This window comes from Peromyscus eremicus, chromosome 9 (genome assembly GCF_949786415.1).
Source record: "Peromyscus eremicus chromosome 9, PerEre_H2_v1, whole genome shotgun sequence".
Lineage (NCBI taxonomy): Eukaryota > Metazoa > Chordata > Mammalia > Rodentia > Cricetidae > Peromyscus > Peromyscus eremicus.
Window position 1 is genome coordinate 51,516,510 of NC_081425.1, and position 24,431 is coordinate 51,540,940.

Below are 24,431 nucleotides of genomic sequence, written 5' to 3' on the forward strand. Positions count from 1 at the left end.
CAAAGGCATGCACCACCAGTCCGGGCCAGGGTTGTGTATTTTTGCATGGGGGTGACTAAGTCAGGGTTCCTGGGAACTTATCGTCCAGGAACTGGAGTCAGAGACAAACAGCTAGTGGGCACCAGGATGTGTGCCTAGCATAAAAGGGAGTTTCTTTAGCAATCACAACACCATCTCAGAAAAGTGAACTCAAAATATATTATACACCTACGAGTCAAAGCTAAAATCAGAGTCAGGTGTGGTGGTGCCCGCCTATAATCCCAACACTTGGGAGGGAAAGGCAAAAGAACCTTGGGTTCAAGAACAGCCTTGCTACATAACAAGACCTTGTCTCGAAAAGGAAGGAAGGGGGGAGAGAGAGAGAGAGAGAGAGAGAGAGAGAGAGAGAAAGGAAAAGAGACAATACAAAATTTGGAGTGAAAAAAATCTTTGGAATACATATATTTGACACAAGACAAATACTCAGTATATATAAAGAACCTCTATAACTTAATGAGAAAATAATCTCAAATAACTCAACTTTAATAACTGGACAGGCACTTTGAAAATGCCACAGTCAGTACCGGTGCTTCCTGCCAGATGGCAAGGCATCTCTAAGTAGCAAAGACACCCTCTCTTGTGGTAAGTCCCCACTGGCTGGGAACAGTGGTTCTCCAGTAGGGCTTCTTTCTGGGCCAACAGCAGCAGCTTCACCTGGAAACTGGTAGGAAATGCAAATTCTCTTGGCCCCACCTAGACCTGCTCAATGGGAAACAGTGGCGGTGATGCTCAGCAGTCAAGTGCCAGGTGATTCCAGGCAGGAGGAGAGGAAGGAAGGAAGAAGGGCTACTTCTTTAAGGCTAATTGGGTACCTCCCTCCCCTCCTCTTCCCCAGGCTTCTTAAGCCTGGTGTGGGAAGCTGGCCCTTGGGTGAAGTTCTGAAGCCAAATGAGAACCTGCAGTTGGAGGTAAGACTCATGGCTGGCCCCACAGTAAGCCTGAGCAGGGCGTGAGTGGGACGTGGATCCAACCGAGCACATACCCTGGCGTCTCCTCCCTCTCCACACTGGGATTCTGGGAGGGGCCCCAAGGGCAGTCAGATCATCTCAGCAAGCTTCCAGACTTGGGTTACACAAAATCACCTATCTCTCCTCTGCTGTTTTGAGTGTTTCTGTCTCAGGTCTAGGGATGCTCTGATCTGTTGGGGGGGGAGGGGGAGGCAGGGAATGACTTGGCCTTGGCCTCACGAGTTTTCAATGGCTATTACTCTAGCCACAATTCCCCAGGCCTCAAGTAAGTCTTCCTTACATTACTCAGGAGGCAGTGATAACAGCTGAGCTCCAAACCAGGGACCCAAGACCCTACCTTACCACCACAAAGCCACTCAGCAAAGCAGCATGAGTCGCCAGAGCATCAGCAGTGGGACAGAAAACACAGCAAAGCTCATACTCTGGGGTAAGGGCTAAGGCTGTCCCCAGCAAAAGTGGAATGGGCTTGCTGGGGTGCTGTGCCCCTAACGTGGGGGGAAACCATGAGCCCCCCAGCCCCACACTGCCGTCTTCTCTATGCAGGCGGTGAGCTCAATCACGAAAGGCTGACTTGCACTTTTAGACCCCAAGGGGAAAAGAAGGACAGCTGTAGACTGTTGCTCAGCACGGTAGGTGCCTCCCAAAAAGGGGAAGAAGGCTGGAACAAGCGTGCTTCTCTGGCCTCAACAGATAACAGCTTTCTCCCATCACCCTCCTCAGGTCTGCTTAGGGGAGAAAGCCAAAGAGGAGGTGAATCGTGTGGAAGTCCTGCCCTCAGCCAACCAGGAAGACAGAAAATTACCAGTCACCATTGCCTCGCTGAGGGCCTCCGTCCTACCTATGGTGAGTCTCTTCCTTTAGGCCCAAGGAAGCGATCACTGCCTAGCTTCATCCTCCAATGGGCCTGGACGTAAATGTGGGTGCCTTCATGCCCTGGGCTTATAGCCATGCTAGAAAGGCAGTATGGCCCTGGCCACAGTGGGGATCCATCCCAATTCCTGCTCCCCAGAGCCTTGCAAACATGAACGAGCCAAATATCCTCCCCAACAGTGTCGTGTTCAAGCCATTTACTACTAGTCGCCAAGACATCGTCGGTAGCTTATATTTGGGTTATGTGTCTAGAAGTTCTCTTCCTTCTGGTATCTCATACTGTCCACAGTTCATCGTTGTTTGTGAATAACAGGTTTGTAGTTCGGAGGTTTTTAAAAATGCACTGGAGATGGGGAGTATGTGTGTGTGTGTGTGTGTGTGTGTGTGTGTGTGTGTGTTTAGGCACATGTGCCATAGCATATGTGGAGATCACAACTTTCAAGAAGTTGTCTCTCCTGTTGTAGGTTCCAGGAATCGAACTCGGGACAGCAAGCGCTTTTACCTGCTGAGCCCTCTCTCCTGCCCTTGTTTGTTTGAGACAGGGTCTCATGTTGTATCACAGGATAGCCTTAAACCTGTAATGTTTCCGCCTCACCCTCCTTGGTGCTGGGATGATGGGTGTATGCCACCACACTGGGCCCTTTTTCCTCTTCCCAGAGCCTCACTGCGTTGCTCCAGGACTTTTGGTATAATACAAATTCTGCCTGACTTAAAATTGAGCTCGTGAATTGAAAATGTTGTAATTGGGAAATGCTTTTACTATGCCTATCCCGCGGAGCATCCTAGTCCAGCGCCATGCTTTGCTGTGGAAGCATCATTCGTTCGCCTTTGAGAAAGCAGGGTGGGGAGAGCATCATGGTGCTCATTGCCATGGCCCTGGCTAGACAGGCCTAGGAAAAGATCAAAGTTCAGAATTCGGGTGTGTTTCCTACTAAACAAGTTTAACTTCTGCATCGCTATAAAGTCAAAACTCCAGAGTGATTGGGAACTGTAATTAGATAAATGTGAACAGTTGATCTTTCCTCTTTCTTAATGTAAGATGGCTCTCCATGAAGTGATTGGCAAACACCACTTCACCAAAGGAGTGAAGCCCCCATCTAGTCCTCCCATGCTTTGAGGTTTTTATTTTTATTCAGGAATAGGGAGTTAAATGTCGCCAGATGCTTTTTTTTTTTTTTTTAAAGATTTATTTATTATGTATACAGTGTTCTGCCTGCATGCCAGAAGAGGGCGCCAGTTCTTATTACAGATGGTTGAGAGCCACCATGTGGTTGCTGGGAATCGAACTCAGGACCTCTGTAAGAAGAACCAGTGCTCTTATCCACTGAGTCATCTCTCTAGCCCTCAAATGCTTTTTTTTAAAAGATTTTGACTTAGTTTTATTTTACATGCGTGAGTGTTCTACCTGCATATGTCTGCACATTCATACCTGGTTCCCACAGAGGCCAGGGGAGGGCCTTGAAACTAGAGTTGCAGGTGACTGTGAAACACTGTGTAGCTGCTGAAGCTTGAATTCAGCTCCTCTTGAAGAGCAGCCAGTGCTCTTAATATCCAACCCTTCTTTCCAGCCCCTCAAATGTTTGGACTCCCCTGATCCCAGGTTCTTCCTCCATCATTCCATTAACATACCATTACGTTGGTAGAAGAACATTTGAGCCCTTTGGGTTCCTTATTTGATCATGTGAACTCGCAATTCACTTTAATATGTTGGCATCACTTCTGGTTTTTGAGACAGGGTTTCACTGTGTGTGGCCCTGGCTGTCCTGGATCTCGATCTGTAGACCAGGCTGGCCTCAAAATCACAGAGATCCACCTGCCTCTACCTCCCAAGCCCAGCCTGACATCTTTCTTTACTTGAGGATTCCTGGAGATGGGGAGTGTGTGAACAGGCTTGCCACAGCACTCATGTGGCAGTCAGAACAGCTTTGTGGAGTAGGTTCTCTCATCAAGCCTTCTGTGAGTTCAGGGACTGATCTCTGGCTGCCAGGCCTGCTCAGCAAGTGCCTTCACTCACTGAACCATCCCACAAGTTGGCATGGTCTCCCTTTCTTTCGTTTGCTTCTTGTTTTCTGGTTCTTGTTGTTCCTTGAGACCAAGTCTGTGTAGCCCAAACTGGCCTCAGACTCTCAATGGTCCTCCTGGCGGTCCCTCCTCCCAAGTATTGGGATACAGGTGTGCACCACTCTGTATCCCTCAGAAAAGAGATTTATTCCCAATGTGTGGTCATGTTGGGAAGAGGGTTATTTGTGTGTTTGGGGTTGTTTTGTTTTGACATGGTCTCACTCCTGTCATCCAGACTGGCTGGAACTTAAAATCCTCCTGCCTCCTCAACGCTGGGATGACAGCATTGTGTGACCAGCCCCTACCAGGGGCCAGGCTGAGTTACCTGTGTCTTCTACATTGCTCTGATGTCCCTTCCCACCACAGGCCACAATGACAGGTATGGAGCTTTGTCCTCCAGTGACTTTCCGGCTCCGGGCTGGCTCAGGACCTGTGTTCCTCTGTGGCCATGAATGTTATGGTAAGTTGATGTGTCCTAGGTAGCTGAGGCCTCAAGAGATTCTTGACTTTTTTTTTTTTTTTTTTTAACAAATGGCTGCTAGTAGCCTGAACTAGAAGGCTGTGCTGAGGCTGTAGCCCTGACTCTTCCCTTGCCTTTCCATGTCTTCTGTAGGCCTCAGGCCTCAGCTGTGTCGTGAGAGTGGTGTGGCCCTTGTTTCAGCTTCAGAGGGTATTGTAGGGTAAACAGGGTCTTCCAAGACTCTTGCTGGGCATGGTGGCATAGCCTGTAATCTCTGCTCAAGGCTAGCCTGTGCTACATAGCAAGACCCTCTCTCCAGAAAGAGCAGCTCTTGGGCTGGAGAGATGGCTCAGAGGTTGGGAGCACCGACTGCTCTTCCGGAGGTCCTGAGTTCAGTTCCCGGCAATCACATGGTGGCTCACAGCCATCTGTGGTGAGATCTGGCACCCTCTTCTGTATACATAATAAATAAATAAATCTTTAAAAAAGAAAAAAAAGAAAAAAAAAAGAAAAGAAAGAGCAGCTCTTAACTATAACTAGTATTTGGAAGCATTTCAAAGATGGGCTTACTAGTAAGTATGAAGCCAGAGTGATAACATGGGCTACAACTTAGGCAGCTTACCGTGTTGTCACCTTTAAGATCCACCTCACAGACTGATGATTGGCGGCGCACGCCTTTAATCCCAGCACTCAGGAGGCAGAGGCAGGTGGATCTCTGTGAGTTCGAGGCCAGCCTGGTCTACAGAGTGAGTTCCAGAACAGCCAGGGCTACAAAGAGAGCTTGTCTCAAAAAACAATAACAACAACAACAAAAATCTACCTCACATCAGACCTCTGAACAGGTTCCTCCACCTCAGCATGGCACACTGGGGACCAAGTTTCTAGTACATGAACCTTAGAAGGCCAAGCCATACTGTAACCCCACCATCTACATCTCCCTCCCCTGCTCCTCCAGCTTCAGCCTTGTCCCAGCCAATTCTCAACACATATTCTCCTCCTGCCTGCCCTCCCTTCCCTAGCCTGCATGGAGATTTCCTGTCCCTTGCCTCACCCTGGCCCCTACTTTGGGGAAGGGACAGAAAGGATATGGCTTGCTGCAGAAGGTGAACCCTCTCCACCCCAGTGCTTGTCTGGGGATAAACTTCAAACAGAAAGGGTTGGTGGGGAGGAAATAGGCATTAACCCTGTAGCTCAGATGTTCCGGTTTTCCTCCACCCTGCCCTGTTCCTGCCTACTTCCCATTCCATTACAGAGACTTCAGACATACCCTGGGAAGATGATGAGGAAGATGAGGAAGATGGCGAGGAGGAGGGGGAGGAGGAGGAAGAGGAGGAGGAAGATGATGAAGATGAAGATGTGGATATATCACTAGAAGAGACGCCTATCAAACAAGTCAAAAGGGTGGCCCCCCAGAAGCAGATGAGCGCAGCTAAGGTTGGGAAAGGAATGATATGAGGCACCAGGACCTGAGCTGGGCCTCCCAGGTTGGGTATTTGGGACCAGCCAAGGCCATCACTACTAAAGTTCTGCATGTCACAGTTGGGACTGCTCAGTATTCAAGAATGTGTTCTGGTTCTGGGTCTTGGGGTTAACTCTTCAAATAACACTTGGTTTTTGTTCCCAGAAAAAAAAGGTAGAAAAAGAAGAGGAGGAGGCAGTAAGGTAATTCCCACCCTTAATTCCCACTATGGCCACCACCAAGGATTGAAGTTGAGGCTTCTGGCATGTTAAGCAAACAGGGTACCACTGAGTTACAGCCCCAAACTCTGTGTTTGCTTGGTTTAGGTGTTTTGTTTTGTTTGAGACAGGATATCAGTAAGTTGCCCAGGCTGGCCTTAAACTCGCTGTGTAGCCCTGGCAGGCTGTGGACGTGTGATCCTCCTGCTTCAACTCCCTAGGAACTGAAACAGTCCTGGGAAGCGGATACAGGCAATGTGTTTACATACATGCACACATGTAGATTCAACAGCTCTGGAGGTTGGCACAGTCCTTGAAAAGCGTGAACTATCCTTCTGACCTGACTACCTGAGGTAATTCCTCCCTTCCTCAAATTTAAAAAAAAAAAAAAAAAACAGGTCAAGATCTACACTCAAACTCACACTGGCCTTACCCAACAGTCCTGGAAACAGTGGCACTCAAAATGTCTGCCAATAAGAGTTGACCAAACAGTGTCCTTTTTTTTTTTTTTCTTTTCTTCTCCATGGTGCAAGGTAAATGGAACATAAGTAGGCTTTGGAAGCAGGTTAACAACCAAAAGGATAGAATTAAGAGAATAGGGCATGGACTCATGTTCATTTCATGTCTTGTATTTTAGCAACAGCTTGGCTAAAGTGATGCAAAAGATTAACACTGGAAAATAATGAAAAACATAAGTAATTCTCATGTGTTTGCTAAATTATGTGCAGTGAGGTTAACATTGCATTTATAGTGAAAAATGTATTATATGAGCTCTTGTTAAAATGTATTTAAGTGACAGTTTATTCATCTGGACCAACTGAAATAAAACGCTAGTCTCAGCACATAGAACAATGAGTACCAGAAAGAAAACCCCCAAGACTAGAGACCCTCCATATGAAAATGCACCAAGGCAAAGCCTTACGGTTCTCAAGGCTGTGGAAGCCTCTGCTAACCAGAAACTCAAACTTAATCCAGTCCAAACCTCCGCCAACTGCAGCGACTGCTGAGTCCCCTAAACAGCCGTTGCCACGGGACGGACGGTCCGGTGCACATGAAGATCAGTGTACCTGGGGTTTGTCTAGACAAGATATTGGAGTAGTTTAAAGAGCTAAATGGTAGATTGGTTGCAATGATGGCATATTTTGAGAAAATTAAAAGGAAGGTGGAGACCCTTTCCCTCTCTGCCTATGTAGGCACGGAAGTCCCAAAGCAAGACTGGGCTTGTGCTCAGGATTAAAGCCAGCAATGGCAGAGCAGCAACAATCCACTCATATGACAAACATCCGAAGCATGATTTAGATTCACTGGGAGTTCTGGAGTCTCTCTAGTTTGTAATTCCGAGGACACATCTCTTCTGCATCCCCCACCCCAAGAGATGAACACAACGATCGTGTCAACAAGCTTCTTAACTGTACCAAGGTCCTGTACAACACAGCCTAACCAAAAAATCCTCAATCTACCTGTCCCACAATTGGAAGGAAGGAAGAAAAGAAAGAAGAAGAAAAAATATTTTAAGGCTGATCATGGTGACACATGCCTTTAATCCCAGCACTCAGGAAGCAGAGGCAGGTGGCTCTCTGAGTTCTAAGCCAGCCTGATCTTCTACATAGTGAGTTCCAGGACATCCAGGGCTACATGATAGACCCTGTCTCAAACAAAAAACAATGAAAAAATATTTAAGTATATATTGTCTATTGAACCTCTACCCCCCATTGAGCCTATATCCTCCATATTCCCACCCTTTTATCACTATCTCCCTCCTATTAGAAAAACAGGTTTTGTTTTTTATGACAGGGTTTCTCTCTGTGTGTAGCCCTGGCTGTCCTGAAACTTACTCTGTAGACTAGGTCTGCCTCTGCCTCCCCAGTGCTGGGATTAAAGGCATGTATATCTCAAAAAAAAAAAAAAAAAAAAAAAAAGGCATGCACCACCCACCACCACTGCCAGGCAAAAAAGGCATTTTCTTTTTTTTTTTTTTTTTTTTTTTATACTTGAAAGAAAACCAATAGAAGTCTAAAGAAAACACACTCTTAAAGAGACAGAATAAGGCCGGGTGGTGGTGGCGGCAGCAGCGGCACATGCCTTTAATCCCAGCACTTGGGAGGCAGAGCCAGGCAGATCTCTGTGAGTTCAAGGCTAGCCTAGTCTACAGAGTGAGATCCAGGACAGGCACCAAAACTACACAGACCCCCCCAAAAAAAATGGAATAAAAAAGGAAATAAGCAAAGCTGAAGCTGAGCGCAGTGGCAAAGGACTTGCCTAGCATGCTAGAAACCAAGTCTGTTCCCTTCCCCAACACCACAAAAAATTAGACTCAAACGTGGGCTGGGAATATAGCTCAGTGGTGGAGTGTTTCCTTCGGATGCATCAAGACTTAAGTTCAATCCCTAGCATTGCAAACAAACTAATAAAACCAAGAGGGGCAGAACAGAGGGGCGACCAGGTTGAGGGGCCAGCCCCTCTGTCTAGATGAACTGCCCAGCTCTGCTCCTGCAGGCAGCTATTGGGAGGGCTGGGCATAAAGCCGCACTCTCTCCTGCCCACTCTGTCCCTATTCCTCTCCAGGCCCAGCCCTCAGGACAAGAGTCCCAGGAAGAGGGTGAGCAGTGAAAAGCTGGGCTGGCCCTGGGGAAGGCTGCCAGGGTGGGAGAGAGGGGAGGAAGAAGGGGAAACCTTCAGGGCCCCTTGTCTCCACAGGGGAAAGCTACACTCAGACCTAAGAAGTCTGCACTCAAGAAATGAGGAGCTCACCTTGGTCTCCCCTGTGTCCACCAGAGGATGTCTACCAGCTCTGCTCTGGTGCAGCTGTCCAGCCCTTCCACCTGAATCTAAACGTAATAAAGTGTTGTGGGGGCCACACGGGAGCCCTACAACCCAGCCCTTCAGTTTCAAGAGGCCCTTGGAGAAGAACCCCCACAAGCCAGCCTAAGCCACAATAAAATTTGCATGATCAGAACCTCCCTCAGCCTCTTCCCTGGGTGGGTCTCCTTGCGGCTGCGCTAGCTCATGTGCCCAGCAGAGGGCAACCGCCAGCAAGAAACTGGCCCCATGCTTCTCTTGCTAGGTTTCCACCCCAGGGTTGAGTGGAGGCCTAGGCATCTGGCCTCAGCCCTGTCATCAATGAGCTGAGGCAGATGAGGTTTACAAGGACAGAACTCGAGGACCCAACCAGCTTTTGCTACCAGGAAGGGCCTGACCCAGGCCCAAACTCTGTTCCGTTTCTCTGCTCTTCTCAGGCAATTGTCACCAATGGGACACCCACTGGGGGACATCCTAGGCTACTACAGTTGAGACTAAGGCTCATATGACACTTACCAGGACACAGGCCTGTGACAGGGTGAGGCTGCCAAGAGTTGGAAAACAGTGGGTGGACCACTGCGTGGCTCTGACTCTCTGGCCTCATTAGCATGCTGAGGTAGCTTTGGAGCCTGTTCACTGAGGGGTGGCTAAGCCTTCATCCCTGATCTGAGTGGAACACAAGATAATCCCAGAGGAGGAACCTGTACTGGGCTCTTCCTGCCCCACCCCAGCATCCCTAGAGGCCAGGCCAGAAACAAGCCGGCAAGAGCTGCCCAGGACCCCCATGGATGAGTCCCAGGAGGTCGATTCATCTCCTGTTGAGCTCCTTGGCCCTTGGCGCAGATGATGCTCATCCAGCCTGGCTCACTGGTGTCGGTCTCAGGTATGGGAGAGCCAAGCCCACCTCCACTCCCGTTCAAGTCACCTGCAGCCTGGTGGTGGCACAGAGCCAATGCCATGATCTTGGTCCCTGGAAAATGCTTTGGAGGAAGGGAAACAGGGAACTGAGAGGTCTGAGGAGGCTCCTGGGAACAGGCAGCTGATGTGAAAGGGACGGGGGAGCTAGTTCCTGTGAATGCAGCTGGTCTAAAGCAGGAGAAGGCTCCAGGTGCCCATCCTGAAGGAAGGCTGCCATGGCAGCAGTCGCTCCAAGCCCAAGCTGTGCACACTGTCCCCAGACTCACCCCTTTAACCATCACAACCAGTCCCGGAGGTGGGTGATGTCAGCTTCACTTCCTAAATGAGAAAACCCAAGCAGAGCCTGCACCTAAGTCAGGGAGCGGAAGGGGGAGCTAGAGAGCCTGGCCTCAGAGCCTTAGCTTTTGACCTCTGATAGGAGGAGGAGGACTTCCTGCCAGCATGCAGGAAATCTTGCAAGCTGAGGGCAGGGCCTGGGGGCAGTCGTCTGTGTGAGGGAAGCTTATCGATGGCTAGGTGCAGACAGAGCAGGGGCTTCTTCCCTCCTGCAGCCCCGGGCAAGTCTCTACATACAGGGGCACTTAAATACACCAGATATGCCCCCGGGACTGACCAACAGGTACAGCAGTGGACCACCTGACCGACGGGATTTGCAGGTCTGAAATAGGGTCAGATCTCAGTCCACATTGCTAGGGGTGCCTTTTTTGTCCTGACCCCCCCACCCCACCCCGTGTTCCTACAGGAAAAGGATGCCTAGGCTGAGGCAGGTGGTAGGTCTGCAGATGGGCTGTGCTTACTGCAGCTGGGCTGTAGGGCACGGGTGTGAGACAGCCCCAGCTGGAGGTGTTGGACTTGGCACTAAGGGGTGGAGAATAACTAGAATGTTGGTAGCCACCTCTCACTCTGCTTAGCACCTCTCAATGCCCCCCCATAAATGTTCACAAACCCTCCCTCCCCTCAGCTCACTCCATCAGGGGAGAAAGTCTGCCAGAGGTTAGGTAAACTGAGTCCTCCTTTCCCTCCTTGGCAGCATGAGTCCTTTGTCTCAACTGACATAGTAGCAGCCATTTCCTTTTTCTAAAAGAGAACCTGGAACCAGATAAATGAACTTTTTTGGGGGGGGGGGTGAGGAGTTGGTTTTTCGAGACAGGGTTTTTGTGTAACAACCCGGACTGTCCTGGATCTTGCTCTGTAGATCAGGCTGGCCTTGAACTCACAGAGATCCGCCTGCCTCTGCCTCCCGAGCGCTGGGATTAAAGGCGTGCGCCACCGCCATTTAGCAAGAAATGAACTTTTCGAGTCACACAGCAAGGGATGGAGGTAAGCTCCAGAAGCCAGTCCCCATCCCCCACTCTCCAGGCTGCCTCCCACTTGTGGATGGACACTGCGTCCCCCAAGACAGCAAGAGCAAACCTGAAAGCCGGGCCTGAAAGTGCCAGGTAATGAAGGACAGGGAGTCAAGGATTCCTCACATAAAGCAGGCTGCCCCATATCCCTCTGGTACCAGACTCTGGCCGAGCCTCAAGACCAAATTTCACTGCTGGTATCTGTTACCATGGAGACTTAGGCTGCACTAAGGGGGCCAGCCAGCGAGTGGCAACAGGCCCTGTCCCCAGTGACAGGAAACAGGTGCGCAGGCTCAGAAGCCTTGAGCAGTTCTGCCTCCAGGCGAATGAGCTCAAGGCACTAGGTATTGATGGCCCATGCCTGTCTTCTGCGTACAGCCGACACGATCACCATTGAATTCCAAGTCTCTAGCTGTCTCCTCCATGCACCTGAGCCCTCTTACCTGTGAGCCCACCTGATGCCTTGGATTGAATTCAGGTGGAGTGGCCTTTAAACACCCTGCCTGGAGCTTTAGTGAAACATTTCACTATTAGGATAAGAATTTGTACTGTATCAAGCTGATGAAAGAAAATGCTGGCCGTACTTTCAGGAGGGGAGGCTAAAATATTTTTAGATTATGGATTAGCCTATAGAAAAATGTCTGCCGTAAATCAAACAAACAGTGAAGGGGAAGATGAATAGAAATCTTACATATACAACTTAAGTAAAACATAACTCTCTGAACAGATTAAGATAGGTTTCTTCTGTGTCCCAGAATCTAATCAATATTTATATGTAGAATTCAGCTATCATTTGGCTTAAAAGGGCTTATTGGGAAATGTTATCATTTATACTATTTTCTACAGAGAAAATATTTTACTGTTTAAAATATATATAAAATATATATACACCCTGCCTGGGAGCTAGTTAGGTCATATGAGTCTAATGGAGAGAGAGGGGGTAAGTTTCCCTGAAGCAGGCGGAAACTGGAGTGAGTCTCCAAAGATCACAAGAATGTGGAAGGTGGAAACGTTGCAGGGTGGGAGGCAGAGGTGTGTCCAACAGGGCTGAGAGGTGAGAGGGCTGGAGCTGCTTCCAAGAACATCAAACTGTGTTGCTGCACTGTACCGTGCTGGGCACGGTCCTTGGCCCCTTGGCCCAGCCACGAGGTAACTTGCCGTTAGACATGGAGTATCATTTACCTTCTAGTTTTAACAGGATTTCTCTGTGTAGTCCTGGCGGTCCTGGAATTTGCTCTGGCCTCAAACTCAGAGCTCTGCCTGCCTCTGCCTCAAGAGTACTGGGATTAAAGGCGTGCACCGCCACTGCCCGGCTCTGCCTTTTTTTTTTTTTTTTAACAATTTATTTATCTTTATTTTATGTGCATTGGTGTATGCATGTATGAGGGTGTCAGATCTTAGAGTTACAGACAGTTGTTAGCTGCCATGTGGGTGCTGGGAATTGAACCTGGGTCCTCTGGCAGAGCAGTTGGTGCTCTTAACCACTAAGCCATCACTCCAGTTCCCCCCCACTCCTTTTTTTTTAAAGATATGGTTTCATATCCCATGCTGGCCTCAGACTTGCTTTGTAGCCAAGGTTGATGATGACCTTGAACTGATCCCCAGCTGCTTTCAGCCTCTGGAGTACTGGGATTACAGACTTCAATGACACCTGGTTTAAGCAGTGCTAAGGATGGGACCCAAAACTTCATGAATGTTAGGCCAGTCTTCCACCAACTGAGCTACATCCCAGCCAGTCCCCAATTCTAACTTTCTTTAAATTTGATTCCAAATCCCTCAACTCCCCCTGGTAATTCCCACCTTCTCAAACACCTCTTCCAATTCACTCCCAGGCCCCCTGCAGAGGCATTTTGAGTCTAAGTCTGCAGAAGAGAAGGTGGAGCCCTAAAGGGCCCTGCTTTAGAGCGGGGCTGAGCCGGTGGTTGGGGAACAGGGGAAGGTATACTGCTAGCTTGCTTGTGTGTGTGGGGGGGGGGGGGGGCGGTGCAGAATGGCAGACCACTTTGTGGATTGCTGGAACTCGGAGAGGTGAGAAGGAAGCTGGAGGGGAGAGTGTCACCTTCCCAGTCAGCTCTTTAAACGGCAAATAAATCCACCTCCATGCTGCTCTGTGAACTCCAGGGAGCCAGAGCTCATTCAGACGCGTAGTTCGCCCCAAACCGCTCCTCCTTCCAGTTCACCACCCGCTAACCTTTCTGTAAAGAGAGAACTAGTCACCAACTTTCAGAACCTCGGCTGTCTGTCACATTCCAGTCCAGTTAAACCCGTCCAGTTCCATGGCGCACACCTTTAATCACAACGCTAGGGAGATGGAGGCAGGTGGGTGTCTGAATTGGAGGCAAGCCTCGTCTACAGTGAATTTCAGGCCAGTTGATGCTGCATAATAAAACCCTGTCTCAGAAAAAATAAAGAAAGAAAGAAAAGAAAAGAAAACTCAGTATGGTCTCTGAGCCCTATAGTAATAATAAAGCCAGTGGCAGGCTAGACCCTGGGGAGTGAGGTCACAACTCCAGGGAACATAAAGAGCCTAGATTCTGGAAATGTGGCTCCTTCAATCACCAGCTGGCTTATTCTGAGCAAATTACTTCCCCGTGTGCCTGTTTCCTATCAGCAAACTGCAGTTAATAGCTGGCTGGGGTACCCAGCTATGTGGGACTAGGGGTCTAATGCCCTGCTGTTGGGCACTGCATCCCAACTGCTAGGGGACGCTGGTGGAAGGGGCCTGGGAGCCTAAGGCTGGGTCTCAAGCCCAAAATAAGGCCCAGACGTCTTAGGGATTTCCACGCTGGCTCACTCTCCTCTCATTTGGTCCTCCAATACTCCAATGGCTGTCCCATTTTTCCATAAACTGCGCGTGGAGGTCCAGGCAAAAGGGACTCCCACTCTCCTTGGGGTCTCCGTCTCAGACCAGTTTTCGTGACCATTGAGATCCTTCCAAAACCCCTAGCTACACCTGCCTGACTCCCCCCCACCTCTGGCCCCAACCTGTTGCACCCTCGATTCGTAGCCTTTACCCCTCCTTCCTGGTGGCAAGGGGTGACAGCAGAGAAGCCGAGCCAGCAGCCTCTCAAGCCAAGCCCACCCCTGCTCCCTGGAGGGAGGCTCCTCCTTTTAAGGCTGCTTCTGGGAATTCCCACCACGAGCCAGAACTCGAGACCCCAGCCCCAGCTCGGTACCTGCAGCTCATTCTTAAGGAGATGAGGTTGGGGCATCAAACCTGAGGGCGGGAGCGGCTGACCCTGAGAGGGGGAGGGCAAGGCGCCTCCCTCCCTGTGCCTGCCCCACGCCCTGCACTTCACCGAGGCCGGCAGGTCCGTGCGGGTCAGGAATAAATCAGAAGAGATCGCAGGGACCAGCCTCCTGATAGAGGACACTCCCGTAGCTCCATCCTTTGCGCCCGGGGACCCCCGCCCGAGGTTGGCAGCCCAAGGGTGCGAGTACGCCAATCGGACCAGCTCCAGCTTCGCAGCCTCACTGGCCCGGAAGGTGGACACCTCGCACCTCAGTCTCCCAATTACGTCCCCCTCCCGCATCCCCCCTCGGCTAGCTTCCTCTTTTCCCTCCGTCTCCTTTCATCCCTGAAAACCTGTGGCTCCGAGAGACCTTGGCTTCTCTGGGACTCTGCCCCAGGGGTCTGCCCACATCCGCTCCTGAGTTTGGGGGGCAGAGGGGCAACCGCCCCAAGAAGTCTCTCCGGCGATGGGAGCCGCCCGCCTGCTGCCTAACCTTACTCTGTAAGTGTGCTGCCTGCGACTGGAGTTCTTTTGCCATTTCCAGCCCCAGGAATATTATACCTCCCTGGGACTACCGTCGGGCAGGTGGGGCAAGACAAAGGTGGGGGACGGGCGTGCCCGGGGGTGCCCACACCTGGAACTGCCTTGTCTCCCCAAACAGGTGCCTGCAGCTACTGATTCTCTGCTGTCAAACGCAGGTAGGCACCCCTACCTAGCCCCCCCTTACACACACACACACACACACACACACACACACACACACACACACACCCTTCCCACCTCACCTCAAAGGAGGGGAGGCAGGACCAGCCTCTCCCTACCCAACAAGTGCTGAGGTTTGGAGGATCATCAGTTTAGAAGATGGGTTGGAGGACAGGCTGAAGCAGGAAGGAAGGCAGACAGACTGAGGTTTGCCTCTTGGGCCCTACTAACCACCCTGCTGGCTTTCTGTTGGTCTCTACTCTCTCCATCCTTTGTGATGGGCTTCTGGATGGTTAAGGGCATTGTGTTTATACTTGAGGGCTAGAGCCCTGGAGCGGTTAGAAGCCAGTGGAGGTGGCTGCTCAGGTGAGGTTTGTGCCTGCCGGTACCTGGAGGGTTTGGATTCGAAACCACTTATTCGGTCCATTCACCCACCATCTGCTCTTCCCAACATGCTTGGACCATAGGTGGCCAGGGACTCGGGCACAGCTGGAGTATCCAATTAGATAGGGAGACCCATTACCTATAGAGTTCCTAGGTCAAGCCTAAAGGTTTGTTTGGGACGGAACTCGGGGTTTACCTCTCCACACTCCCCCCACACACACCTCCCACCCACCCCCCAGCCCCCAGCTCGAGGCGAGGCGCAGACCCTTTTTTGTGATCCCCCATAAAAATGCAGCTATTAAAATGCACTGGTCCAGAACCGCTCTGGGGAGAGATGGCCTGGCTTTCCCAGGCCAGAGGCCTGTTTCTCTTCCCATCCACTGGGGACTTTTTTTTTTTTTTTTTTTAAGGTAAATGCCTTTTCTCTGGAGTGGGAAGGGGCTGCTTTTGAAGCAGTGGGGGGGTGGGAGAGAGACAACACCCTCCTTTTTCCTCCCCCCCCCCCTTTTGCTCTGGCCGGTTCCAGGCCTTTTGCTTCACACATCTAGGGAGAGTAAGAAGAAAGCCCCCAGCCTGGCAGGGAGGGGTCTGGGGGTGGGTCCAACCTGTTCTGGAAAGGGAATTAGCACAATGGTGCCGCTGGCCTGGGCGTTTATGGCCTGGCTGAGGCCCCATTCAGGACTGAGGGAAGGTGGCAAGGCTGTCTTTCCCCTTGAAGTGCCCCCTCGCCCCCCCTGGGAGGGGGGGCAACAGGCTGAACCACAGCCATGCTTGAGGGGCTGTGTGACAAGCAGCTGTCTACCGTGGTGGAAGGGGAGGTCCCCCCACAGCGGGAACATGAAAGGAACAGGCAAGGTCCTGTGGGAGAGGGACTTGTGGGCTGTGGGCTGTGGGGGGTGGGGGAGGGCGTGGGCTACTTTTGTGAAAGGCTTGAAGGGGGACAAGGAGAGGAGGGGGCTTGGGGGTGGGGGGCTGCTATCTGCCCCTGACCTGGAAGAGACTGCCAGGAGAAGGCTGCCCGCCAAGTGGGGCGGACATCCTGAACCTGGGCCAGGAGGCTAAGGCTGAGATAGACAGGAACCCACCCCTGGCAGGGAGGCCTGTGAGGGTGAAGCCACATATTCCCCACCACAGACGCCGGCCTCAAGTTTCTCTAGGGTGGGATGCATGGTAGGTCCCTAAGATGTTCTTAATCTCCCAGAGTCCTGGCAACCCTTGACCTTTAGGAACTGGTGCCGGGAATGGAAAGAATTGGAAGGGGTCAACTCTGAGCAGGTTATACCTTGGCCTTGACATTAAGGCTTCACCACCACCACCACCACCCTGGTATGTCCCACCCCTCTATCTAAGAGAGAGTGGCCTCTAATACATGCTGAGCTGGGCCTAGCTCTGCAGTGGATCGGGCCTGAGATAATTACAGGTGGAATTGAGCATTAGGAACAGGGAAGGGCTGTGCCCACACCAGCCTTTCATGCTGAGATGAGCCTGTCTCCAGCAGCTGGCAACTGTCACCCTAAAGGGCACCTTGGAGGAGACAGGACAGTGAGTAAGGTTTCTGTCCTACTCAGGTAAGGCTGGATAAGGTGAGCCCCAATGTGGAGACATGGTACTGGACAGGCTTTGATACACGGTGGAAATGGCTCCTTTCGCCCCCCAAGGAGGCAGGCCACCAAATACCTAGGTAACTGCCCCCGGCCGGCAGGGGAACCCCAAAAGCAGCCACTGGTACCACGTTCTACTGCTACGTCTACCCCCATACACTAGGGAAGTCTCTCTCTCTCTCTCTCTCTCTCTCTCTCTTTCTCTCTCTCTCTCTCACTCTTCTTTCTCTCTCTGATCTCCAGGACACTATGGATAAGGGCCTAAGAGACCCCCAAATGCCCTCCAGTGGTTAAGTCAGTAACACATCTGCTCTGTGCAGATGTGCTGGGGTTGGGGCCTTTCAAGGCTAGTGGGGTGGGATGGGAGCATCTAGGGGTCCTGATTAATGGAACCAAGACCCCTGAGAAAGAACAAGGAGTCCTGGCTACCAGTTGTGTGTCCCATGCAACAGAACACAGAGACAGGACACACAACCTTGAAGGTCTCTTCTAGCAACCTCTTACTGCAGACGTATGCTGTCTCACGGTGTTTCCCAAGACTGACAGCCACAAGTCCCCCAAAGTCACAACTGGTTCATGCAGCCTCCTGGGAAGACCATGGCCACAGGCAGGCTTCACCTTGCACCCTACACTGCAGGGTACCCAGCCAGCCCCACTTCACTCACCTCCTTACCCCTCTCCCCAGATGGACCAATGGTGGTGTCACCCAAAGCAAATTGACACTATTTTTCCCTTGGTAACCGCAAAGGGGGAGAATCACCCGTCTCCTAATTTTAACCAGTACGTGAGGGACCAGGGCGCCATGACTGACCAGCTGAGCAGGCGGCAAATCCGTGAGTACCAGCTGTACAGCCGGACGAGTGGCAAGCACGTGCAAGTCACCGGGCATCGTATCTCCGCCACCGCTGAGGATGGCAACAAGTTCGGTAAGACCTGGCCCTTGCCCCAGACCACTTGGATCCTGCCCGGCCTAGCCTCCAGGTTTCTTCCCAGCTCCTGGGTTGGGGGAGTTGAGGTATGGTGGGTAGAGGAAGCCCCTTGGTCCTGCCAGCCTGATAGTACACCATCCCTTTGGCCTGACTTTGAGAGACAGGCTGCTTGGGGGGGGGGGGGGGAAGGGACCCCTTGCACATCCCTGAGCCAGCAGCCGATAGACAAAGGTCTTTCTTCTTTTCCCTCGTCATAGCCAAGCTCATCGTGGAGACGGATACGTTTGGCAGCCGGGTCCGCATCAAGGGGGCGGAGAGCGAGAAGTATATCTGCATGAACAAGAAGGGCAAACTGATTGGGAAGGTGAGGCCTGGGACACGGGGCAGCAGACGGGTGTGTCTTCCCTACTAGAATAAGGGCGGGCAAGGTTAAAGCGGGGGGCTCCTGGGTAACAGGGGGAGGTCTTTGCTTGACCATCACCCCACCCCCCAATATTGATTTAATTCTTTTCCTTTTCTAAAGACTTGTTTTTACTTTATGTGTATGAGTGTTTAACCGGCATGTGTGTCTGTGTACCACATGTGTGCCTGATGCCTATGGAGGTCAGAAGGGATCAGAGCCCCTGGAACTGGAGTTACAGATGATTGTGAGCTGCCGTGTGGGTGCTGGGAGCTGAACCCAGGTCCTCTGCTAGAGCAGCCAGTGCTCGTACCCAATGAACCATCGCTCCGGGTCTCTATTAATTTTTTAAACTATTTCTTTTTCTCGTATGTGTATGGGTGTTTCGCCTGCACGTGTGTCTGCACCACCACAGGCCTGTAGAACCCAGAAGAGGGTGTCTGACCCCTGAGAACTGGAGATACACCTTTTAGCCTCCATGTGGGTACTGGGAATCAAAACGTTGGTCCTCTGGAAAAGCAACCAGTGATCTTAACCACTGAGCCATCTCTCTAGCCCCCCCCTTCTCCCCCTCCCAGTCGCTATTTAAAGGGGTCCTTGTGGCTCCTGGCCTGCTGAAGTGACAGAGGGTCCACAGGAATCTGGTGCTGATAGAAGGACTATTTCTCCAGCAGCGGTCAGGAAGAATCTGTCCACTACAGGATACTGCCTGTGATGTGTTGGTGTGGCAGCCCATGTGGAGGGCTAAAACGGGATCAGGGTTACAAGTTGTATGGTAGAAGTTCTCCTGAGTTCAGTGGGGTTCATGGACAGTGACTAGCAAGATGCATACTAAGCTCTAACTGGTGAAGCCTCAAAGCACTGTGGGTACAGAGCACTGCACTCCCTTTAGAATTGCCCGGTCTGGACTTCTAGCTCTGACTGGTGCTCACCGAGTACCCTCGCACTTCTCACCTGTAAGAAAGCAAGGCATGTGGGGTCAAGTGTCCGGCTGGCTCTTTCTGATCCCTCTCTCCGCCCTGTGACAGTTTTCACTCAGAGAGCATAGAATTCTCAGGAGCCATGTCCACGCCCCCCACCCCCAGCACTGAATTTCTTTCTACCCTGATCTTGACCCTACATTTGGGGAAACTGAATTCCCCAAATGAGTGCCTTGAGTGCCTTCTCGAGGCTTCCTCAAGGGACACAAATGCTGAATGATTTAAGTCCACCGCTGACTCCAAGCACAGCCGGTGTGCACCGCTCACTGCGGCCTCCCTACCCAAGGTGCCCATCTCACAGCTGCTTGGGCACAAATGACTCCTTGCTCCCACTTGGGTCCTGCAGAAAGGCCCAAAGGCAGACAACTCAGCCAGGGTGAGTGGACAAATTCCCCTCCTCTGCTCCTTTCTTCCATAGCCGAGTGGGAAGAGCAAAGACTGCGTGTTCACCGAGATCGTACTGGAGAATAACTACACAGCCTTCCAGAACGCCCGGCATGAGGGCTGGTTCATGGCTTTCACTCGGCAGGGCCGGCCGCGCCAGGCCTCCCGAAGCCGCCAGAACCAGCGAGAGGCCCACTTCATCAAGCGCCTCTACCAGGGCCAGCTGCCTTTCCCCAACCATGCCGAGAGGCAGAAGCAGTTCGAGTTTGTGGGCTCGGCCCCCACCCGCAGAACCAAGCGTACTCGGAGGCCCCAGCCCCAAACGTAGTCAGGGAGGCCATAGTGAGCAATGCCGGGTAGATGCCCCTCAGCAGCCTTCTCTCTCTTCTCTAACTCATCCAAAGATGGGGGCTGGGGTGGACGGTGGGGAGCCAGACCCCAAAAGGACCCAAAGGGCATGAAGCATCTAATCCCCAGCTGGGAAAAAAAAAAAAAAAAACAGTACTTGTGTACCCCAGGGTGGGCACCACACTCTGGAACAGGCTCTTTTAAGGCCAGGGGCAGATCCTGGGGGAAAGAAATAGGGTCTCCCTGACCTAAAACGCCTGTCTCCCAGGGTCCGCCTGAAACAAGTGGGCAGGTCAGCAGATTTCAGGCCTTGCAGAACTGTTCTCAAATTTCGCTCCCAGCATCTCTCTCAGTTTGAACCAAATATCCAAACCCCTGACCAGACAGTAGGAAGGGACTTTTGGTTTTGTTTCCAGAGACACAGAGAGAAACAAAAACCAGCCACTCTTCCTATTTCTCGCCCCAGGCCTGCCTCCCCATCCCAAGCCCCAGAATAAAACCATTTTCCTGCAACCGGGTCCGCTGAAGAAAAGTGGGCAATCAGAGCACAGAACTCAGCTGCAAAGTGTCTGGGGCTGGCGGCACCGAGAGGTCAGATGCTAGCTGGGGAAGCTGGGCGCCGGGGACACAGGTGCAGCAGCCAGCGCGTCCCGCTGTGCCGTGCAGGGGAGGCCGAGGCTGGCCCAGGCCCGGGGGACTGGCGGCCCCTCCCTCCGCGGGCTCCGATGTCCAGGCTCACGCGACGCGTCCCTGTTACCTGTAGGAGAGAAGAAAACCCAACCCCTAGGCGCGGCCCTGAGCGGCCGCTGGCCGGGGACAGGCGTCCTGTGGGGCCCAGGCCCGGGGGAGGGGGGTGGTGGCAGGAGCCCGGCCCGGGGACGCCAGAAGTCACCTCTCGGGGAGCAAGATTGCTTTTTTCCGGTGAGCAGGGCTGGGAGGGGGGAGGAGGTCTGGGACGAGCGGAAGCGGGTGGGTCGAGAATGTGCCCCCTTGTTCTCCCCGGTCCCCACTGGGGGCGGAGGCGGGGGCCACACCTGAGGGCAAGCCTCAATTAGAGGCGGCCGCAGGCTGGGAATGGAGGGGGAGGGCGCCCAGCCCCCACCGAGCTTCTGGGGTGGGCTTTCCCAGAGCTTCCAGGTGTGCCTGGGGGCGGGAGCCGTAAAACCGCCTTTCCTACGGTGCGTCGGCTTTTAATCTTGTCAAGGGGGAGGTTATTGTGTCTGGGACCCTCCTCTCAGTCCTCCTTTCTGCTCCTGGAAACTTCGGCCTCAGTTTCCCCCTCGTAGGAAAATGTTGGGGCGGAGGATTATGAAGAGAGATGAAAAAGAATGAAAGCTAACCTTCTTCCCACTTCTCCCAAGAATTATTTTCAAAAAGTCCAGAACAGAAGTTGTAGGGCCGGGGCGCTGGTTTAGTCTGAACCAGAGGTGGGCTGCGGCAGACGGAACCAGCTCAGAGCTGGAACAGGGCCTGATCCCCCAACCCTGGGCCATTTAGAAGGTGGAGCCGACAACAGCCAAGAGGGAGGTCCCGCGGGCCTAGGATTGACATTCTCCTTCCAGCTCGCCATAATTGCTTTTCACCAGGTTGCTTTTTTTCTGTCCCCCTATCACAAAGAGCCTTAATCCCAGTGAAGACCGCCGGACGCGCTGGGGGTAGTTTTCTGGGGTGTGTGTAGGGCGGGTGGTCTGGGGCTGCAGCTGATAACTGGTGAGTTCAATGGGACTTTAAAACTGGGGCAACACCCAGCAATTACTTGAGGACAAAGAGTTGGGGCCCCCAAGGTGTGGAGTATTGGGACTTTGGGGGGCTGGGAGGACTTTGAGAAGGAGGGGGCTCTGATCCCTCTGATTATGGCAGGAATTTGAGACATTCTTTAAGACTCTAGACTGCCTCTCCAGCCGGGCCTTGGCCCACCCCCCACCCTTCCTCTTGGGTTAGAGGCAGCTTCAAAGGTGGACTGGGCCCTTTGTCTGGCCTCGGCTTTCTTCTCAGGCCTTTCTCGGCCCCTCCCTCCCTCTTTGACCTCCCCAGCTCAGACAAGCCTCTCTCGGGGCCAGCTCCAGAAAGCTCTCACTGTTTCCTTTCTTGCTTTTTGAGGTGAGGCCTGGCAGGCAAGGACAGAGCATGCCAAAGAGTAAAGGACAGCTTTGGAGGGCAGGACTAAACCGGAAGCCAGGGGCATCTCAGAGAACCTTCAGTCCATCTGATTCCCCGGTTGGGCTCAAAACCCACTCCTCACCACACCTCTTAGTGCCTCTGCCCAGCCAGCAGGCTCCCTACCCTAGGTAGCTTCTCACATCCCAGAGTCTTCCGGACAAGTTTAATAGGAAAATGTTGCGGTGAAGGAGCCAGAACCGAGCATGGTGGCATTCCCCTGTCATCCTAGCCCTCGAGAAGCTAAGACGAGAAGATTAAGAGTTCCTGCCTGGACTACAAGAGACCCTGTCAAAAATAAATAAATGAATAAAAGGAGTGGGTTAAAAGGAATTGGTCTCTGGTAATGACACTTTAGAGGGGTTATAAGGGGTTTTGTAGTAGGAAATGGACTTCTCGGTGGATTTCAGATCCACATAGAGACTTCAGCAGCCCTGGCTGCTTCTGGTATCTGAAGGATCTAAGCAGACTCTTGACAATAGCTTCTTGTAATAGGGGACAAGATGAACCCATCCAAGGAGAGAAGGTGCAGGGGAGCCGCAGGGACCGGACTCAAATCCTGTGTGATGTGGTATTACCATACTCTAAGAATAACCTCCACATCAATCTTTTGCTCTGTCTTTTCCCTTCACCATTCTGTCCTCTAAACTCCAAAGGAGCTGGTGCAAGGAAGTCGGGAACAATGTCCATTCACTTCAGATACCACACGGCTGGTTCGATCTTAAGTCACATTGTCCAACAATGTCCCTTGGATGCCAGTGGCCAGTAGCCTCCCAGTTACCAAGCCAGAGTCTTGGCTCCAGTTCTCAGCTTTGCTCGTAGTGGGCTATCCTCCCTGGCTTCACTGCCTTGTTCCTCTTGAAGGGGGGCTGGAGAGATGGCTCAGCAGTTAAGAGCACTGACTGCTCTTCCAGAGGTCCCAGGTTCAATTCCCAGCACCTACATGGATGGCAGCTCACACCTGCCTGTAACTCCAAGATCTGACACTCTCACACAGACAAACATGCAGGTAAAACAGCAGTGCCCATAAAATAAAAATAAATAAATTGGAAAAAAAAAAAAAAAAAACAAACCCTCTAAGTCCTTCTATGGGTTTCCCGCCGAGTATCGTCACCTTGGAAGCCATGGGCACCCCTTGCATACAACTGCTTTGGCAGGGCTCTCTAGGTTCTGTATGAATGAAGTCTCTGCCTGTCCACTTCTGTGCATCCGCCTACTTGCCAAAACACAGGTCTGTGAGGGCCATCACTAACATGGTTTTCAAACCTCCTGTCCAGCCTCCATGTGGAGCCCTTCCAGACACTAGCAAAACAAGAACACTTCCCTTATACGTTTACCTAATTATTCTTTCTCAATAAAAAATTGGGAGTCAGATACTCCTCTCCATCCTCGGTCCTCCAAAACCTCTATGGTTAATTTTGGTCCGATAGTGGCTTAGCTCCGCCCTCTGACTCAAAGCAGGCTTTATTGTTAGAATGAGATCGAAATACGGCACAACACTTGCCCCCCACTCACCAAGCACACCCCCTTCTGTTTAGCTTATTTTGTTTACTACTGCGTTTGTGTGCACAGTATGGTATGTGTGTGAGCACACTTGCCACAGCATTCCTGGAGTGGGCTCTCTCCTTCCGCCTTTATGTGGGTTCCAGCCAGCACATCATCGGGCTTGCACAGCAAGTGTCTTTACCTGTGGGGCCATCTCTGGTCCTGGTTTTGCTTTTTTTTGTTGTGGTTTGGTTTGGTTTTTGTTTGGTTTGGTTTGGTTTTGGCTTTTTGGTTTTTTGAGACAGGGTTTCTCTGTGTAGTTTTGGTGCCTGTCCTGGAGCTCGCTCTGTAGACCAGGCTGGCCTCGAACTCACAGCGATCCTCTTGGCTCTGCCTCCCGAGTGCTGGGACTAAAGGCTTGCACCACCACTGCCCGGCTGTTTTTTGTTTGGTTTTTTTAAATAAAAATCTGTTTTTATTTTCTGTGTATGGGTGTTTTGTCTGCATGTATGTCTGTGTACCACATATGTGCCTGGTGCCTTCGGAGAATAGAAGGGGGAGATATCTGAAGCTAGAGTCGTGGGCAGTTGTAGGTCACTTGAGATGGGTGCTGGGAACTGAACTTAGTTCCTCCAAAAGAACAGAAAGTGCTCTGAAATGCTCAGCCATCTTTCCAGCCCCTTCTCTTTA

General features: G+C 51.8%; 2 protein-coding genes across 3 annotated transcripts; both read left to right on the top strand.

Annotated features, from left to right (window-relative positions):
• The first annotated feature begins 425 nt into the window (after positions 1 to 425).
• Npm2 (nucleophosmin/nucleoplasmin 2) lies at positions 426 to 9,000 on the top strand. Its single transcript, XM_059274340.1, has 9 exons — positions 426 to 947; positions 1,297 to 1,434; positions 1,551 to 1,636; positions 1,728 to 1,850; positions 4,305 to 4,398; positions 5,651 to 5,832; positions 6,023 to 6,060; positions 8,641 to 8,674; positions 8,755 to 9,000. The coding sequence occupies exons 2-9, from the start codon at positions 1,377 to 1,379 to the stop codon at positions 8,815 to 8,817; spliced, it is 678 nt and encodes a 225-aa protein (XP_059130323.1). The 5' UTR covers positions 426 to 947; positions 1,297 to 1,376; the 3' UTR covers positions 8,818 to 9,000.
• A 5,837-nt stretch (positions 9,001 to 14,837) lies between these two features.
• Fgf17 (fibroblast growth factor 17) lies at positions 14,838 to 20,079 on the top strand. Of its 2 annotated transcripts, none has more exons than XM_059274341.1 (5): positions 14,838 to 14,872; positions 15,033 to 15,069; positions 17,807 to 17,984; positions 18,245 to 18,351; positions 19,786 to 20,079. In XM_059274341.1, the coding sequence occupies exons 1-5, from the start codon at positions 14,838 to 14,840 to the stop codon at positions 20,077 to 20,079; spliced, it is 651 nt and encodes a 216-aa protein (XP_059130324.1). The 2 variants fall into 2 exon arrangements, with proteins under 2 accessions (XP_059130324.1, XP_059130325.1); XM_059274342.1 differs by having other exon boundaries at positions 17,840 to 17,984.
• The last annotated feature ends 4,352 nt before the right edge of the window (positions 20,080 to 24,431 follow it).

Excerpts from the sequence above, each read along its gene's own strand:
- Npm2 (XM_059274340.1), top strand. The coding sequence starts at position 1,377 with ATGAGTCGCCAGAGCATCAGCAGTGGGACAGAAAACACAGCAAAGCTC. Across the intron at positions 4,399-5,650 it reads CTGTGGCCATGAATGTTATG|AGACTTCAGACATACCCTGG; the intron begins GTAAGTTGATGT and ends ATTCCATTACAG. Across the intron at positions 5,833-6,022 it reads AGCAGATGAGCGCAGCTAAG|AAAAAAAAGGTAGAAAAAGA; the intron begins GTTGGGAAAGGA and ends TTTTGTTCCCAG.
- Fgf17 (XM_059274341.1), top strand. The coding sequence starts at position 14,838 with ATGGGAGCCGCCCGCCTGCTGCCTAACCTTACTCT. Across the intron at positions 14,873-15,032 it reads CTGCTGCCTAACCTTACTCT|GTGCCTGCAGCTACTGATTC; the intron begins GTAAGTGTGCTG and ends CTCCCCAAACAG. Across the intron at positions 17,985-18,244 it reads TGAGGATGGCAACAAGTTCG|CCAAGCTCATCGTGGAGACG; the intron begins GTAAGACCTGGC and ends CCCTCGTCATAG.